The sequence below is a fragment of the Bombina bombina genome, chromosome 2, assembly GCF_027579735.1.
Source record: "Bombina bombina isolate aBomBom1 chromosome 2, aBomBom1.pri, whole genome shotgun sequence".
In the NCBI taxonomy this organism is placed as follows: Eukaryota; Metazoa; Chordata; class Amphibia; order Anura; family Bombinatoridae; genus Bombina; species Bombina bombina.
In genome coordinates this window covers 687688992-687707565 of record NC_069500.1, presented here as the reverse complement: position 1 = coordinate 687707565, position 18574 = coordinate 687688992, and the positions used below count along the sequence as shown (strand labels likewise).

The 18574-nt window shown below is 34.1% G+C and overlaps 1 protein-coding gene and 1 long non-coding RNA gene across 3 annotated transcripts in view; both read right to left on the bottom strand.

The window, feature by feature from the left end:
* Positions 1 to 4072: 4072 nt before the first annotated feature.
* LOC128647950 (uncharacterized) lies at positions 4073 to 6795 on the bottom strand. Its single transcript, XR_008400467.1, has 2 exons — positions 6266 to 6795; positions 4073 to 6148 (listed from the first exon to the last, which is right to left on the bottom strand). It is a non-coding gene; the product is annotated as an uncharacterized LOC128647950 (long non-coding RNA).
* Positions 6796 to 9743: 2948 nt separating this feature from the next.
* LPAR1 (lysophosphatidic acid receptor 1) overlaps positions 9744 to 18574 on the bottom strand; it is a 207357-nt gene continuing 198526 nt past the window's right edge. For both annotated transcript variants that reach the window (XM_053702670.1, XM_053702671.1), the window contains exon 4: positions 9744 to 10685. In XM_053702670.1, the coding sequence (XP_053558645.1) occupies positions 10384 to 10685 (302 nt within the window). In that variant the 3' untranslated portion in view covers positions 9744 to 10383. The remainder of the gene's footprint in view (positions 10686 to 18574) is intronic.

The following is an 18574-nucleotide window of genomic DNA, read 5'->3' as shown; positions in this document are numbered from 1 at the left end:
ACCAATATCAAAGGCTGTCCCATAGTATCAGGGATAGGCTCCTTGTTGGAGCTTTTATGTGACTGGCTAGATGGGGTGCTTCAGCCCTATGTTTTAGCTCTACCCAGTTACATCCGTGATACATCTCACTTTTTGGGTATGCTGGAACAGATTGATTGGAATGAACACTATAGTTGGCTGACAATCAACGTTGTTTCCCTGCATTCCAGCATTCCGCATAACATGGGACTAGAGGCTATTAGATATTTTCTATCCTCTAGTGCAGACTTAACGGAAGAAGTCATCATAACATATCTTCTGCGTATCCCACAGTATCTGTTGGAGCACAACTACTTCTGTTTTGAGGGGGTATTTTACTTGCAGAAGCGTGGTACAGCCATGGGGGCAAAATTTGCCCCCTCATATGCGAATTTGTTTATGGGATGGCTGGAACGCTTCTTCATTTACGGTATAGATAACCCCTTAAGGACAGAGGTTGTGTTCTACCGTTGTTTCATAGACAACCTGATTTTTATCTGGTCATCTACAGAAACAAGAGCATAATTATTCATCCAATATCTAAATGATAGCCAGCATGGCTTGAAATTCACTTACGAGTGGCACAATGAAATTGTTAACTTTCTAGACATCACCCTGATAGGCGATCCTGTAGAACATAAAATCCATTCTAAACTATATAGGGAACCCATATCAGGAAATACTATTCTACACAAAAAAAGTGGACATCCTTCTCATGTGTTCAAAGGAATAGCTAAAAGCCAATTCCGAAGAGCCAAGAGAATATGTAGCAAAGACAGTGATTTTGTTGAGGAAAGTAAGGATATCAAACAAAGACTAAAAAGTAGAGGCTATTCCCTAGATTACTTGACCACTTGGCTCAAAAAACATTCTCAAGTGGCAGGAAAGCCTCACAATTACATTCCATGAAACAAGATTTGAAAGGTGACAGGCCGTTGTCTTTCATTACCCAATATTCGTCAGATTTTATCTCTGTTTGCAACATTATTAAGAAGTACTTTCCCATTCTTTTAGGAGATACTCAATTGAAATCCACAGTGGAAAAGGGCTTTAAATGTGTTTACTCCAAAAATCTTACCTTGGGTAACATCTTAGCCCCCAGTCAATTACCCACTAAACAGAGTAATACAGGCTCTTGACTACAAGTGAATTGTACCTAAAAATGTGGAAATCACAGGTGTAAGGCCTGTGATTCCATTGTGGAAAAAAAGATTTCTATTCATGTGACACTAGACAAAGTTTTTTCACCAAGGGATGTATTAATTGTTCTAGTTCCTATGTCGTGTACCTCATTGAGTGCCTTGAACATTCTAAACAATATGTGGGCATGACTAGCAGAGATGTCCGGAAGTGTGCGGGAACATCTGGGCTATATCAAATATGAAAAACCATGCTCTGCGCTTTCAAGGCATTTCATAGAGGTGCATGGCAAGGACACTAAATCATTCAAATGGTGGGGTATTGAAACAATATGTTTATCCCCCAGGGGAGGCAACAAAGATCAGTTATTGGCAAGACAGGAGGTGAATTGGATCATGAAACTCCACACTCAGATCCCTTATGGTTTTAATTCTGAGTTTGATATTGTAAATCACTGGAAATGAATGTTTCATGGTCCGGTACACTCCCTAGCTGCTCATTGATCTTACAGTGGGCTATGTGGTTTAGTCAGTGAATCCAGTGCCTCTTTCTGTATGTGTGCATACATGTGGACAGGGATTTACCTATGCCTATGACGATTTGTTGTTTTTTTTCCATATCCTGTTTTCCATAATATGTTTGTGATTCACATATACAAGAACTTAACGACTTATGCTTATCTAAATCTTACATTTTAATTTTAATTCTAATTGAATTTGACTCTATATTAATTTAGTCTCCTAGAATTAGAAGAAAGCATTATGTAGACTTTGAAACTTGTACTGACTCATTATGAGACACATAAAGCATAGCTGATTTGTCTCAGTATCAGCTTTTTTAGCCTTGAGTTTCTACATTTACATTGTCATACATAGTGTTGTACTCTGATTATTTATAATGTCAAATGTTTCACAAGTTGTGGTCTTTATGCTATTAAGCTTTCAGTCTAATTTTATGTTTATGTCTACTTAAGCTAACATACTGTGTATCAAGTATTCATCCCTCTTGTATATATATGTACATATGGCTAATCTATATTACTACTTTTTTGTATTATCCAACTCACGTTAATGATTCACTATGTATATTCTGATAACCAACTGGTTAATAGGGGTGTGTTCAGCACCAACCAATTACCAGCAAGTATTGATCCTTTTTAAATGGCACTCATCTGTGCTTGTTTAGGTTTATGAGTACGGCTCTTGCCGAAATGCGTAAAACCACTTTGTTTTTTGTGCAACTCATGTTTAATTTTTAATGTTTTCCTAATAAAGCTGCTATTTTTTACTCATCGGATGATTGGGACAATCTTTTTCTTTTTTGGATCTATGTATTTTATACTCTCAAAGAGAGATATACAGATATGAAATATTACTTTGTATGGGATAATAATCCAATGTAGACATAGTTGTGTGAATATGACCTATATTTGCTGATCTCAAAGTATGTATTTGATGTTGAGGGGATGGCTGAAGAAAGAAATTGAATCCAGGATGAAGTTATTGTAGTCCTTTTTGAATTGTTTAATAGAAAATATGGTTTTAAATGCATTTTATATATTATAAGTGGAATATATTCACATGTGGTCTTAAAATGATCAGAAAAAAATGATACTGTGTGACCCATGTGTATTTGAACATGTAACTTATTAATGCTAGGAATTATAATGTATTGAATAATAACAATATAAGGAGATATTTGGAATGTATCAGTGATTGATGGTGAGACTGTATTTGCTGGTTGTCTGCTGCCCCCTAGGGGATTAGAATGGTATGACAGCCAAATATATTAACTATTAGGATCCAAACAGAGCCAATCAGGGAGACTTTTCCAAGATGACCAATGAGAGGGACAAGCATCCGTAGGGGGTGACCAAAAACAGATCACTGATGATTATATACAGAAAAGCTGAATGCAAGAGAGGATAGTCTTTAGGCTTTGGTCTGTTTACACTGGTCTGATTGATAACTGGCTGCCATACTTGGGACACAATCAACTCTAAACAAAATGCTGAGACTAACTCTTGATCTTTGCAATAACTTTTCTTCAAATGAGGTGATCTGGAAATATTTGGAAAAGATTGAACTACAAATTGGCTCAAACTGGTGATGTATGATTGTTCTATTTTTTTTTTTATATTTAAATCAAAGGTATTTAGTAACCATAACAAATTGTAGTTCAGCATTTTAAAAAGGCACTTTATATTTTAGACTCATAATCACAATCCTGTATAGTGTTAAGCTTGTCTTTTGTATGCTAAGTAGTTTATCTTTGCAAATATATACCTATATTTTAGAATAGTCTTAATTGTAGATAACTAAGAATTTATTTCAGCTTAGATAAATTGGCATATGAGTTGGTTATTTGCACAAATAATATATACAATTTCTGATGTTTTAAATTGGAATTATATAGGATAAATTGTGGCTATATAGCTGATTGTACTGTCTGAATGTTAGTGGCTCCTATCTTGGTATCTCATTGGGGTATTTTAATGAAATTCAATTGTGAATAAGGTAAATTTTATGATCTTTGCATAGCATATTATAATAGTTTAAACGTGTATAGTTTGATTCAGATCTAGTTCTACAAATATAATTCAATGTGTCTATAAATTTTAACTAATACAAAGAACTTAAGAATCTATATTAATTTTATGGTTTTGTATATGCATTTTATTGGGGTTTTATTTTAAAGAATAATTTTTAAATATATTAAATTATAACCCGGCCATATACTGACACACCCTATTCTCTCTATAGCATTTTTTTCTCTTGGTTATGCCTAATGATCCATAAACTGGTGCTATCAATGCATTATTTTATCAATTGTTATTTTCTATTTTTTTTTTTTTTTTTTAAAAAAAAGCTTTAAAAACAGACATTACAATACATTGTGTAAACAAACAAGAAACTGCTTAAAAAATTATTGATTTATTTTAATTCCTAGATTACAACATATATTATACATGTGGACACAGATCTCATTGTATTCCAAACGTTGACAAAAACACAGAGGCCGATACATTTGAAGTGCTACAACTTGAAGTATTAATTAGACATAGGACAATACAATATGATATTAAAACATTAACAATGTTCCCTGTATTGTGTTTCTGGTCATTTACAATCCAAGAACACAAAGATATAATGGATATAACAGGACTGCAACCGACCTAGTAAAGATGTGTGACGTGGCAGGCTAAAGAATTTTTTTTTTTTTTTTTTTATTAACAGATGGTTCATATTCATCTCAAAATAGCAACAAATAAAAGAGGTGGCCTTGTGAACCCTTATGGCAAGCAAATTGAGAAACACTGCTCTGCATGTTTGTGTGTGTGTAAACAAAGGAATAAAATAAAGAGTAATTTGGATTAAATTAGAAGTCTGAACGAAACAGATATGATTAAGATGGGAACATTTATTGCCAATTTCTAGCCAATATTGGCAACCTTCAGATGATACATGAATGATAGGACAGCTGTTTTTCCTCTTTCTATGCTGTTCTCACAGATCCATCACTCATATGTTTATCTTTCTTTTTTTCTATTCTTTTTTTTTTGGTTTATATTTTTGCCATGAACATATCTAAAGATTTTAACTTTCGTTTAGATTCCCTTTATGATTTTTTTTTTTTTACTTTGGTCCTTGCACAAGGGCATGCATGTCAGTAAAAAAAACATGGTACCAATTTGTCATCTCCTTCATGATATAAAGTTTCAGTCTGATAATTACACATTCCATTTAAGATTAAATATAATCTAAAAATGTAAATCACAATAGTACATTACTGAAAAGGGCTTCATCCCATTGTAGAGAGTTTCAATAAATAAGGATTTTCATGTTTAATTAGAATATTCATCAGTAAAAGCATGGTGAAGTCAAATGTAGTTGATAATTTGTAGACGTTACACAACAATTGGCATAGCAAGGAACTGCCACAGAGTATAGACAGACATATATAGATCCATAGCCTGTTTTACATGTGTAGATAACTTTTTCCTTTTTTATATCCTTTCCTTTAATATTGTGAGCAGAGAAACAATAAAAACAACAAAAATGAACAATTCACAGAAATATATTGCAAAACCCACTATCTATAGCTGAAAAAGTTGTAGCTATAATTAATAAAAATTGGACAGGATTTGCTATTGTAAAATATTATTGGACAATCTGCACCCCCCCCCCCCCCCATGTATACATGGATTTGCACTCTAATGCCAATTAATTAGGATTTCAACATACAGTAGCTTCAGCAACTGGGCTACAATAATATATTATAAGTATATCCAAGCAATAAGGAGCAGTCCTTTCTTTCACAAGCCATAAAGAGGACAGACATGATTTGATGGAAATAATTAGCATGCACTAGGTAATTGGAATAAAATACAGTATCACTAAATTTGCTTATTATAAACTGCAAGTGCTACAGAAAACTATGAGATGCAATACATACAGATGTAATATAAATCAAAGAAAGCTCATTAGCTAGCCCCTTCCATACATTCAACAATGCATAAGTACATTTGAGCATTTTACAGGCGTAAAAATCAATCTCACATTCTGTTCACATACTATTATAAGACCACTTCCACCTCCCTCTAGCTTCTTCACATAGCCACCTGTTTCCTCTTGAAATCTTCAACCTCACACCTCCTATATCATTCTTTGACAGTCAAAAAAAAAAAAGATGAATTCACAGTACATAGCTAAGCATTGGGCCAAAATGATTATATATATATATATATACATATACACACACACACACATACATACATACACACCCACACATTAGCAGATTAAAATATAGAATCAACTACAATTATCAGGACTGGAGAATAGTTTTAGTGAGTTTTAAAACAGATGGGTAAGATTGTGTGGTATTGTTTAAGCTTATTGGAAGTTTAATCACATGCCATTTTGTTTTTTTTAAACATTAGGAAAATTATACAATAAAAATTGGTGGATCCTTTATGTCAGGGGTGTCCAAACTTTGCTCTCCAGAGGTTTTGGAACTACATTTCCCATGATGCTCAGCTAGATAGAATGCTGGCTGAGCATCATCGGAAATGTAGTTCCAAAACCTCCGGAGATCAAAGTTTGGACACCCCTGCTTTATGTACTGTTCCTCTTATCTACCAGTAAGCAGCTATTTTACCAGGAGGATAAAAAGCACTGTTTTACTTTGGTTAATATCATATTTAATAAAAATTGACCTATGTTGTACTTTGTATTATTTTATATAAATAAGAGAAAACCAATTGCATATAAAAATATGATACCAAATGTATGGGTCTAACATGACTGCCAACTAAAAGGAGGAATAATGTCTCTTGTACAGTGTTGCGATAATACTATTAGAAAATTGATTATACACATTATTTTAAATTAAACACCATTAAAAAGCTCAAGAATACAAGTTATGCACTTTTTTTTTCTTTAGGGATAGACTTGTCAAAGATTACTATATAAAACCCATAAAATTGCCTCCTGTCACAATTGAATAATAATTAGTATTATTAATAACTGAGTTACAATAAATAAAGTGCAATAGGCCAACAAAGGTAAGCCTTTGTAGACTTAGAAATAGATACATAGCAGAGAAAATCCCTGTAAACACGCTAAAAGTAACTTGAAGGAGCTGTATGAACAGAAATCTATAAACACTATATATATATATATATATATATATATATATATATATATATATATATATACATACATATATATATATATATATATATACATACATATATACACACATATATATATATATATATATATATATACACACATATATATACATATATATATATATATACACATATATATATATATACATACATATATACACACATATATATATATATATATATATATATATATATACACACATATATATATATATACATATATATATATATGCACACACATTATATATATATATATATATATATATATATATATATATATATATATATATATATATATATATATATATACACATACACACATACACTGTATATATATTCCCATATGAAATGTTATCTACAATCCAAATATTAAGATCAAAATAAAACATATTGGTCAGTTAATACTGTATGGTTTTTGTGCACAGATTTTAATTTTGAAAGACAAAAGGAAAATTATAGTGAAATGTAGCAAATCAAAACTAAGAACTGAAATAACTTGTAGATACTTGCATTTCCCCATAATAGAATTTCAGCATTTCCCATTAATTGTATTTGCTTATGCTCATATACCCATGTATTGTATTTTATAATATTACTTATGCAATGGTTTTATATTTTTATATATATAAAAAAAATCAATAAGAATGTAAAAAAGGGTAATATTTCTCCTCTTCAGTGCAAAAAAGTTATATAAACGGAAAAAACTACATTACAATCAATAATTTTCTGTATTTTTGTGCTTCCTAAAAATGTACAGTACACCTCACTTCAAACAAGATTTTTTTCTAAGCATATGTTAAATTATTTTTTTAAAAGAGTATTTAAAAGAGTAACCTTAATTTGTTATGGGTTTTTTTTCCTCTGGGTTTTATCTCAAAGCCCTTAAAGGGACAGTTTACTCAAAAAATGTCTCCCCTTTAATTTGTTCCCAATGGTGCACTTTACCTGCTGGAGTATATTAAAGTGAAGGTCAATTTTCATCAATGAGTGCCCGGTTTTTAAAAATACTTTTAAAATCAGGGGCACTTTCATTGATGAAAATTAACATTGCACTGGATTTTAAGAAATACTTACCTTTTACTTCTGCAAAGCCGGATCGACGATCTCCCTCCTTCTTCTTCCTGCTGTAGACAACAGCAATGACGAAACTGGCTTCCTCCAATCACAGCCAGGCATCACGAGCTGGACGCTCTGGGGTGCAATCCATGATTGGAGGAAGCCGGTTTTTGTCATTTCTGACGTCACTACAGAGGAACTGAGGCTGAGATCGGCGATCCGGTTTTGCAGGAGAAAAAGGTAAGTATTTCTTAAAATCCAGTGCAATGTTAATTTTCATCAATGAAAGTGCCCCTGTTTTAAAAAGTATTTTTAAAAACCGGGCACTCATTGATGAAAATTGACCTTCACTTTAAATTGTTTACAAGTATTTCCATTAACCTTATATTAGCATTTGAAATGTTTTATTTAGCCTGTGGTATCCCCATGCATCCTGAAAGTGTTTGGCCTCAAGGTCAAGCTGTGTTAACACAGCCAGTAGAAGAAATGACACTCCCAGTGGGTCATAGAAGAGATAAGGTAATACAATGTTAAAGTGCCAGTAAACCATAAAAAAAATGTTATATAATTCTGCACATAGTGCAGAATTATATAACATTATAATAGCGCAAACATTGTAAAACCAAATTTCCCCTTTGAATTTAAAAAAATAACTGCTGTTTTACAGACCCGCTCTCTGTGATCTTCTGAGCGGGTCTGTTTTTTTTCAAACAGCACATCGGACCAGCTGTATAGTCACAGCCCGGTCCGACCGCGCCATTATACACAGTGCAGCTCGCTCCTGCTGTCTGACAGAGCAGGAGCGAGCTGCACTTAGTGCTATGGCGCGGTCGGGCCGGGCTGTGACTATACAGCTGGCCCGATGCGCTGTTTGAAAAAAACAGACCCGCTCAGAAGATCACAGAGAGCGGGTCTGTAAAACAGCAGTTATTTTTTTAAATTCAAAGGGGAAATTTGATTTTACAATGTTTGCGCTATTATAATGTTATATAATTCTGCACTATGTGCAGAATTATATAACATTTTTTTTTATGGTTTACTGTCCCTTTAATTTTCCATTGTTCTCTCCAAGTATTGGTGCTTGGTTTATAGACAGATATAAGATAAAGATACAGGTATATGTACACAATGTGATAAAGTAATGAGATTGTATTATACCTACAAGCTCAACCCATTTTATTAGATTGTGGCTTCAAAACACAAAATCAGCTAATTCATATACACAAATAAGCCTTAAAAAAGCAAATCTCATACATTTTATACTCTGCAGCTGGTAAAAAAAAAGTAATTGGAAACATATTAAGGGAAAAACAATTTTATAGTATACTGTCCCTTTAACCATTATGAGCATTGCTAATTGCTATGGATACCAATAACTTTTTTTTATTTGTTTTGAGTGTAACAAATTTATGGTCTATAGATAATGAATTCACTGGCCATAGCACTGTCATTGTGTTATCATAAAAAATAAATCTGGCTTGTTCTTTTGACAAGTTTAATAAAACTATTATACTTAAATAAAAATGAAATCTGCCTTATAATAATACTCAATTGACCATTTTGCTCTGAAGTGGTTATACAGAACAAATAATAAACCTAGTTAGCAAAATGGACCTTATGGGCCTTCCTGGATTTGGAATTACTGTTTGAAAGACCTCACATCCAATTAATGATTATTTCTTAAGAATGGCACATTGGAACTCATTCTCCAAAGGACTGAATTGTATTCCTACTCTTTTATTCAACAACCAATCAAAAGCAGCCTTACAAAGAGATCATTGTTTTTTTTCCACCTATGTCCATTACCTGAAATAATAATTATCAGACAAAAGAAAAAGAAAGTTATGCTTTGTTATTGATTTATCTCATCATGTTGACTTCAAAAACTAGATGTTTTTTTTTATATTACAGGCTTTACTTATTTGCTTCAAATCATATAAAAATGCCTCTCACCTAGGAACAAGTACAAAAGAAAAAAATATACAATATAAAACCTTCATATAACGGAGAAAGACTAAACACACAACTAAAAACGTTTTCTGTTGCTTATATTAGAAAAATATCTATTTCCTTTTTTACTTTAAGGCAGTGCAGCTAAACAAGTGTTACCAATTCACTCCAAAGATAACATCCATCACTGGCATGCAGATGGAACAGACAAAATTATGTTTTATTAAATGAAATACATTTATTAAAAAAAAAAAAATTAAGAAGGAAATGGCAGTTGAAAAATTGGATGGTTTGGACAGTTGTTATTTGCACATAAATCAATACTTTTAGAATCAGATTCATCTGTGTCTGACAATCACTTTAGTTCATCTGATTTCAGCAAATGTCGGAGTAGTTAGTGTTTGAAAATAATAATAATAATAATAAGTGTTTGTTATTTTGACTCCTAACCATATGCTGACAAGGCAGCTTTAAGCTGTGAAGACGAGTCCCATCAGGGTCTGGGGGCTTAGCCCATTATGTACTTTTCAAACAACAGAGTGGTCATTGCTGTGGACACCGGCCAGTATGGTGTGGTTGAGAGAGGAAGCAGATCTATCAGACCCCTCTGTAGGGCCATTGGTATTTTCCGTGCGCTGGCAGCAGAGAATCTGTTTGAATGTGGCGCTCATCTCCTTGTCTCTGTATGAGTAGATTATGGGGTTCATAGCAGAGTTGAATTCAGCCAGCAGTAGGAAAAACTTCTCATAGTCAAGGATATTGCATTGTGGGCAGCAGACATCAAGTAACAGAAGAACCAGTCCAGGAGTCCAACAAACTATGAAAGCCCCTGTAGGGTAGACAGAAACAAGTTATTAAAATAGTATTTTGATTATAACAATACAGACATTTAATTTAATTAAAGGACATTAAATTATTTGTGTATATAGTATATATCTACAATTAAAGTAATAAATTAGGAAAAAAAAACAGAAAAAAATGAATACCCCTCATAAACAGCTTTGTTTATAGTGCTTTTATCTAATCTGCATTGTTGCAGCTAATAAAAACCAGATGCAGTTATCTAAGCAATCACTTTGTAGCTAGGGTTGCCAGGTGTCCAGTGTTTTATCAGGCTGTCCAGTAACATTTTTACAAAAATATTACTGGCTGGGGTGTATTCGATTGTTTACAAATAGCCAATTTACCTTTATGTTTTCATTTGAAATAGCTGATTTTGCCTGCTGTGCCCTCACCCATAAAGGAAATTTCAGTACTAAAGAAAAGCTTTATAAACCAGAAGCTTCCAAATAAATTATACTCCCAGTGGGGTTAGAGAGATAGGTATTCAAATGTTAATTTTCTCAATTGCTTTCACCAAGTACTGGCTTTTGTGTAAACAGATATAAGATAAGAAGGGCAGTGTTTATAGAAATAAAGGTAAGATGAGGGAGTCTGATCTCCCTAAAAGCTCGAGTTGTGGTTTTAAGTAGCAAAAACAGCTATTTCATATAGAAAAATAAACCTAAGTGAGCTATTTCATATACATTCATTTCCCTGCAGCTGTTATAACAAGTCACTGGAAACTCATTAAGGGGGAACCAGTTATACAGTGCACTGTCCCTTAAAATATCATTTTTTTTTTAATGTCCATGAGTGTTATAATGACTCCTAAGGCTTAATGCATTACAAATATGCAGTAAAAAATAGTGAGGGGAAGGCAAGGGGTCAAATCTTTACTGTTTACATGAGTTACTGGACACAAAAGATGTACAAATATTGATTTTTATGTTACTAGCAGCCAAGGGGAAAAATGACTGCCTAATTGTGAAAAATATACATGTATGATCAAGAGTGGCGTCTAATGTAGTGCTTTTGTCTGGGAGGCATTGTGTGACCCCACAGTGCCCAGTTGCCTACAGATTGTCCAATATTTTTTTGGAAGGCAGCTAGCACCCTATATGTAGCATTTGGATTGGTAAGTTTAACTGAAAAACACTTAATTATGTAATCCAACGTCTCTGAGGGGAGTGGGAAAAGGGTCATTTTTTTTTTAGAAATTAAAGCATAGTCAAAGAACAGATGAACATTGCATTATTTCCTTACCATGTTTAACCAAACATTTTATGGGCGATTTAATTTTCAACTAAATGTTCTTTTAAAAATTATGCAAAGTGTAAACCAGTAGCTATGTTTTCATAATTTTGGTATTGAGATATTATGAACAATGCTGAAAATTGATTACACATACAATTTTTGAAATTCCATAATAATATGATATGAACAATTATGGGCTATGGTTGGAAACTGCAAAACTTTTGGTTAAACAGAAGCAATATATATATATATATGTGTAATATATAAAAATATACATACACATACACACATAGTGACGTGCGGTGAAGTCAGAGGCTGGTGAGGTACTGGCTATTATATGCCCGAGAAGGCCATATATGAACCCAATAGAGGTAGCTTAAATTTACGATTAAATTAGCAGGTTACACAATGATGATTAGATTTATTTACAACACATGCATACAGGTAAGTAACCAATTCAATTCTTGTTATATAGACAAATACAGCTCCACTATTTATACTCATTCAAAACAAATGGAAAAAAAGGAGTCTTACCTTCCCAGATGCCCTACATTGGTGCACAGATATTGACAAACAACTAAACATTTTCTATTACAATCTCAAGGTATTGTATGTCCCTTTAAGTGGAGCCCTTACTATAAAAATATGTCAGCAAAGACCTCTGCTGCAACCTTAGTTTATAGTCCTGTTTGGTGTAATCACAAATCCAAATAATTTATAATCAATTGTGCTAAAGCCAAGCCACATAAAGTAGCCAATGTAGATAAATAAAAGTCCAAACTTTATTCAGGATTCAAATCCAAATTCGTTAAAAGCATATGAAGGTAACATCAAGATGTATCAGACCCTGATTTTATCAGGGAGTGGAATAGTATACTTTCTAAATGCTCTATACGCCTTATGCTTATGCTTATCAAATATAAAACTGACCAATTATTTGTTATTAGAAATGAAATTGTTTCTTTACAGGTTGAACTTAATAAGCATCAATCAAATGAGGGGTATGGTGAGTTTGACAAAATGTTACAAGATGTAATCGAAAATGTTAAGAAAGAAATCATACAAGTCAAACATGTTAAATTTCTCAGAGACCAAAAAGATTATTCCACTGGTCAAATCTTTATCTGGCATAAGACACATAGACGTAGGCCGTCCTGGTTTAATCATGATAATGAAAATGGTGATAATAATGAAAATGTATCAGGTACTACTGGAAAAAATCATAGGAGAAGGAGGAGAAGGAATAGAGGAAAAAGGGTAACTTTTAAAAATGATAATGAAAGCACTGATGATGATTCCCTATCCAATTTCTCCACCTCCTACGATGAAGGGTCAAATTCTGAAAATGAAGCAATACAAGTTGCTAAGAGCAATGAAAGTGTTCAGAGTAATGTTGGGCCTACTGTGACAGCTAATAGCATACCGTTATATGTACCTTTGAATCAGACTAATCTAGCTAATACCCAAGTTGTATGCACCAATGATCAGAGCAATGGTTTATCAACATGTAGTGGTCAAACAAAATCTCATGGAGCTATACCTAGAAATATAAGTATAGTGAGCAGCACTTTAAATGGAATGGAATCTTTAGAGGCACCAGGTATGTCTAATCAGTCTCAAAGTAATAAACAGGTTTTTCGGTCAGCCCTAAAGATAAAGGGAGGAGGAGGGACAGATGTAGTCAGCAATATAAGAGGGGGAAACAGATATTCCCTCAGAGAGACAACCAAGAAGTAATGGAAAATCTAGTAATTAATATCTCTCATTATCACCTTAATGAGGTTGAAACTAGAGTTCTTAATTTAGGCTTAGGTTTTTGTCCTACTAGAAAATTCGATATTTTTCAAACTATTTTAGATTTGAACAAATTTGTGCGCAATTTAACTCTGCGCAGGCACTTTAAGAATGAGGGCCCACCTAGAGAGGATTCATTGAACTCTGATACAGATAATACTGGTAAAAATGTTTTGCTTCTGAGCTTTGGTGAGATGTGTGATTTGGCTACACTCCAATCTTTGGAGAATGAACAGTGTCCTGATTCAGGTACAACATACACACAGACTCCAAAGTTCAGAGGTAAATCTAAATTCTATCCTGTGCAATTTAGGGGCAAAGCCTTGGAAAGCTTTCATAAAAGGGTTCTTGAAGATCTGCATACCCTAGACAGAACCACAACTGTAGACCACTAAAATTTAAATAGACATGAAAGAGACGCTATTGTATCTCTACAAAACAATTTGTCTATAGTGGTCAAACAGGCCGACAAGGGCGGTAATATTGTGGTAATGGATAGGGATATGTATGTTAATGAAGCTTTACGCCAATTGAGTGATGTTTCTTCATATAAAGCCCTAAGCTTTAATCCCACTAGATTGTATCAGAGTAGATTGCGATCTATCTTAGATGATGCCCTATTTTTGGGTATCATCGATTAATAAAAAAACTTTGGAGTTCTTGTTTATCTCAGAACCAGTGGTACCTATCTTCAACCACCTGCCCAAGATCCACAAGAGTTTAGAGGATGTAAAGGGACGACCAATTGTTGCAGGAATAGGGTCATTATTTGAGCATCTATCCGAATGGATAGATAGCATCCTGCAGCCATTGGTTATGTCACTCCCCAGTTACTTAAGGGATACTACTCATATACTCAACCTTGTGGATACTGTGCAGGTGGTGGAGGGTATGACATGGCTAACTGTGGATGTCGTAGCCTTGTATATGTCAATACCACATTCCCTAGGTTTGGAGGCCCTCAGATTTTTTTTGGATATGCTTACACATTATTCTGATGATACTAAAGATTTTATTATCTTGGCTGCAAAGTTCCTTCTTGAACACAATTATTTTCGCTTTGAGGGGGTTCATTATGTCCAGTTGAAAGGCACAGCTATGGGGGCAAAATCTGCCCCCTCATATGCTAATTTATTTTTTGGGCTGGCTTGAATATAAATATTTGCTTGGACATATGAACCCCTTCTCTGCGAAGATATTGTATTACAAGAGATTTATCGACGACTTGATCTTTGTGGGTACTTTCTCTGAACATGAAGCCAAATGTTTTGTAGGGTACCTTAACTCCTGCATTCCTGACATTCAGTTCACATACGAGTGGCAGCCCAATACAATACATTTCTTGGATATAGAACTAAGTTTCAATAGATGTACGAATAAAATAGATACTGGTATGTATCGCAAACCTATTGCAGCAATTCCATTTTGCACTCTTCTAGTTCTCATCCCAGACATGTTTTTAGGGGGATTGCCAAGGGACAATTTCTCAGAACTAGGAGGATTAGTTCAAATGATGCTGCTTTCCACTCTGAGTCTCAGACGTTAAGGAAAAGACTTGAGAATAGGGGTTACCCAATTCAGACAATTAATGATGCAATGAGGGATACTGATCAAATTGATCATTCTAGTCTCTTAAAATTTAACAGACATAACATGCATTCTAGAAGACAAACTGATGAGAAACCATTCTTTATTACTAAATACTCCATGCAATATTACCAAATTTGTAATATTAAAAAATATCTACCCATTTTATATGGGGATGATCTTTTGAAAGATACTATTAGTAATGGTTGTAGGTTCGTGTATAAAAGGAACCTTACACTAGGCAATATGGTATCCCCTAGTCAATTTCGAGCTCCTGGAAATCAGAGTTCTTGGCTTAGACACAATGGTACCTACAGGTGCGGTAAAAACTGTAAGGCCTGTGATGTTATCAAAATAGGACCCAACTTTAAATCCTATGTTACTGGAGATGAGTATAACACTAAGGGATGTGTCAATTGCTCTACCACTTTTGTGGTTTATCTAATTGGATGTAAAAGCCACAATTTACAATATATAGGTATGACAAGTCATGATGTCCGCACCAGGATACGAGAACACTTGGGCTATATAAAGAATAAAATTGATTGTTCAGAATTGGCCAGACATTTCATCACAGTTCATGGGGGAGATGTGCGTGATTTTGAATGGAATGCAATAGAGACCATAAATAGACCCCCAAGGGGAGGAGATAAATGGTCTATTCTTGCTAGACAAGAGGTCTATTGGATTAACCAAATGCGCACATTAACCCCTTATGGATTTAACTCAGAAAACGATATTATAAATTTCTGGGAATAAAAGTTCAATATGGTAAAGGTCACTTTACTTACTATCTATTTGATGTACTTTTTAGTTTGTTTACCTATTTATATATCACATTAGGGTCCTAGATTTGCAGCTATGTATCAGTGCTTGCCTTACTCTGTTTTGCTCTGCTCTGTTCTTTTTATCTAGGATTCATTAATCTAGGGTAGTATTGAAATTATATCTTTCTTATTGGTTACAACCATTTCATCCTCTATATGTATATATACTTTCTTTGTCATTCATAAAATGGTACAGGGTATTAATTGTTTTAGATTAGGGACTTGCCTCAAATTCCCATCTAAGGTGCTGAGACTGATAGGTTGGCATTATATGCATTTATATGCTTATGTATGAGTCAACTAATGTGATGTTTTTGTAATTGCTATTTATTCCGGGAATTCTGATTTACAGTATAGATTAGGACTTTAATGAATTTAACCTAACAGTTCTTATGCTTTGAATTCTGGAATCTTTTGCATTTATATCTCATCATTAGCTCCTATATTTATTAACATATCTTTTATAAAGATTTGTCATCTACAGTCAAACAGTCCTTTTAATGTATATAGATGTAATCTTATTGTTATTATGTTTCTTTTGAATTTTTCTATTTATATTATGTTAAGTATTACTGTTTAAACTTCAGTGAAGTGCTAAGGGTTAAACTTTGTTCACTTGTAAGGAATGGAAGCGGAGGGGTGTTTTTATGTTTTAACCAATGAGGAACATTTTACCTGTGTAAAAAAGGGTGACACCTGTATGAAATTATGTCTATGATTACGGCTATACTCTGCCGAAACATGTAAGAACTATTTTGTATCTTCCACCATCCCTTGATGTTACATTCATATGCTTTTAACGAATTTGGATTTGAATCCTGAATAAAGTTTGGACTTTTATTTATCTACATTGGCGACTTTTTGGACTTATTTTTTCTATTTATCTAGAAGGGTAAGGAGCCCTTCTGTATTCATGTTGCCTTGCAGCCACGGGTGGTTGTACATTCCCTGAGTACTGTTGTTATGTGTGGAGGAGGGTTGAATGAGTAGCGTTGCTTGGAATTGGTGCTGTTCGGGAGCTGACGTAGGACCAAGCAAACAGGAAGTGCCATTGCGCATAGTTGTGCAGCCTCGCGGAGGTGAAGGCACAGAACGCTGAACAGGTATACCGGTCATATTTGGGCTATTAGCACATAAGCCTTTGAAGCAGGACCGGCTGGATGTTACTGTTCTCCCGTCGAGTGGGTGAGTTCGTTTACTTGTGAACAACAAGTTTTACTACCTTCAGCATTTACATTTTGCACCTTTACCGCTACGATACCCTCCACATACAGAGACATTTCTTTTTCCAGGGCTTGTTATATATATGCACAACCATACATATTTTCTGTACCCGGCACCATCATAATTCTACTGGAGTACACTGTACGCTAGTACTATTTTCTAAAGCCACATAAAGTGTTGTGTACATATCCCACACAGAGTCAATGTAATTAGTTAATTTTATCCTCACTTACTGGCTAAGTTTATGACTTGTGAGGTTCAGTCCTGGCATTATTTGGGGTAGCTCTGCATTAATTCCCAGAGACTGAGTTAAAGTACCAGCCCTTTAATAATGCCCAATGGTGCTATTAAGAGAATAAGAGGTTGCCTTGCATTGATGCCAGGGTTTGGTAGCAAGGGGATGGCATTGCATGCATTGGTACACATGTATGGAAGCCAAATAATTATCAGCTTAAAGGAACATTAAACACTAAATAAATGCTAACTATGGATCACTTTGACATGCGGCTAAAAAAAATATTTAAAAACTTAAAAACTTTATTTTTAATTTGTATTACAATTAATTAAAAAGTATAATAACAAACATAGGACAGGTGAGGTGCTGCCTCACCTGCCTCCTATGACTGCACGTCATATATACATATATATATATATATATATATATATATATATATACACACACACACACAGTGGGGCATTTAGTCAGCCACCAATTGTGCAAGTTCTCACACTTAAGAAGATGAGAGAGGCCTGTAATTTTCATCATAGGTATACCTCAACTATGAGAGACAAAATGTGGAAACAAATCCAGACAATCACATTGTCTGATTTGGAAAGAATTTATTTGCAAATTATGGTGGAAAATAAGTATTTGGTCAATATCAAAAGTTCATCTCAATACTTTGTTATATATCCTTTGTTGGCAATGACAGAGGTCAAACGTTTTCTGTAAGTCTTCACAAGGTTGTCACACTGTTGCTGGTATGTTGGCTCATTCCTGCATGCAGATCTCCTCTAGAGCAGTGATGTTTTGGGGATGTCGCTGGGCAACACAGACTTTCAACTCCCTCCAAAGGTTTTCTATGGTGTTGAGATCTGGAGACTGGTAGGCCACTCCAGGACCTTGAAATGCTTCTTACAAAGCCACTCCTTCATTGCCCGGGCGGTGTGTTTGAGATCATTGTCATGCTGAAAGCATTGTCATGCTGAA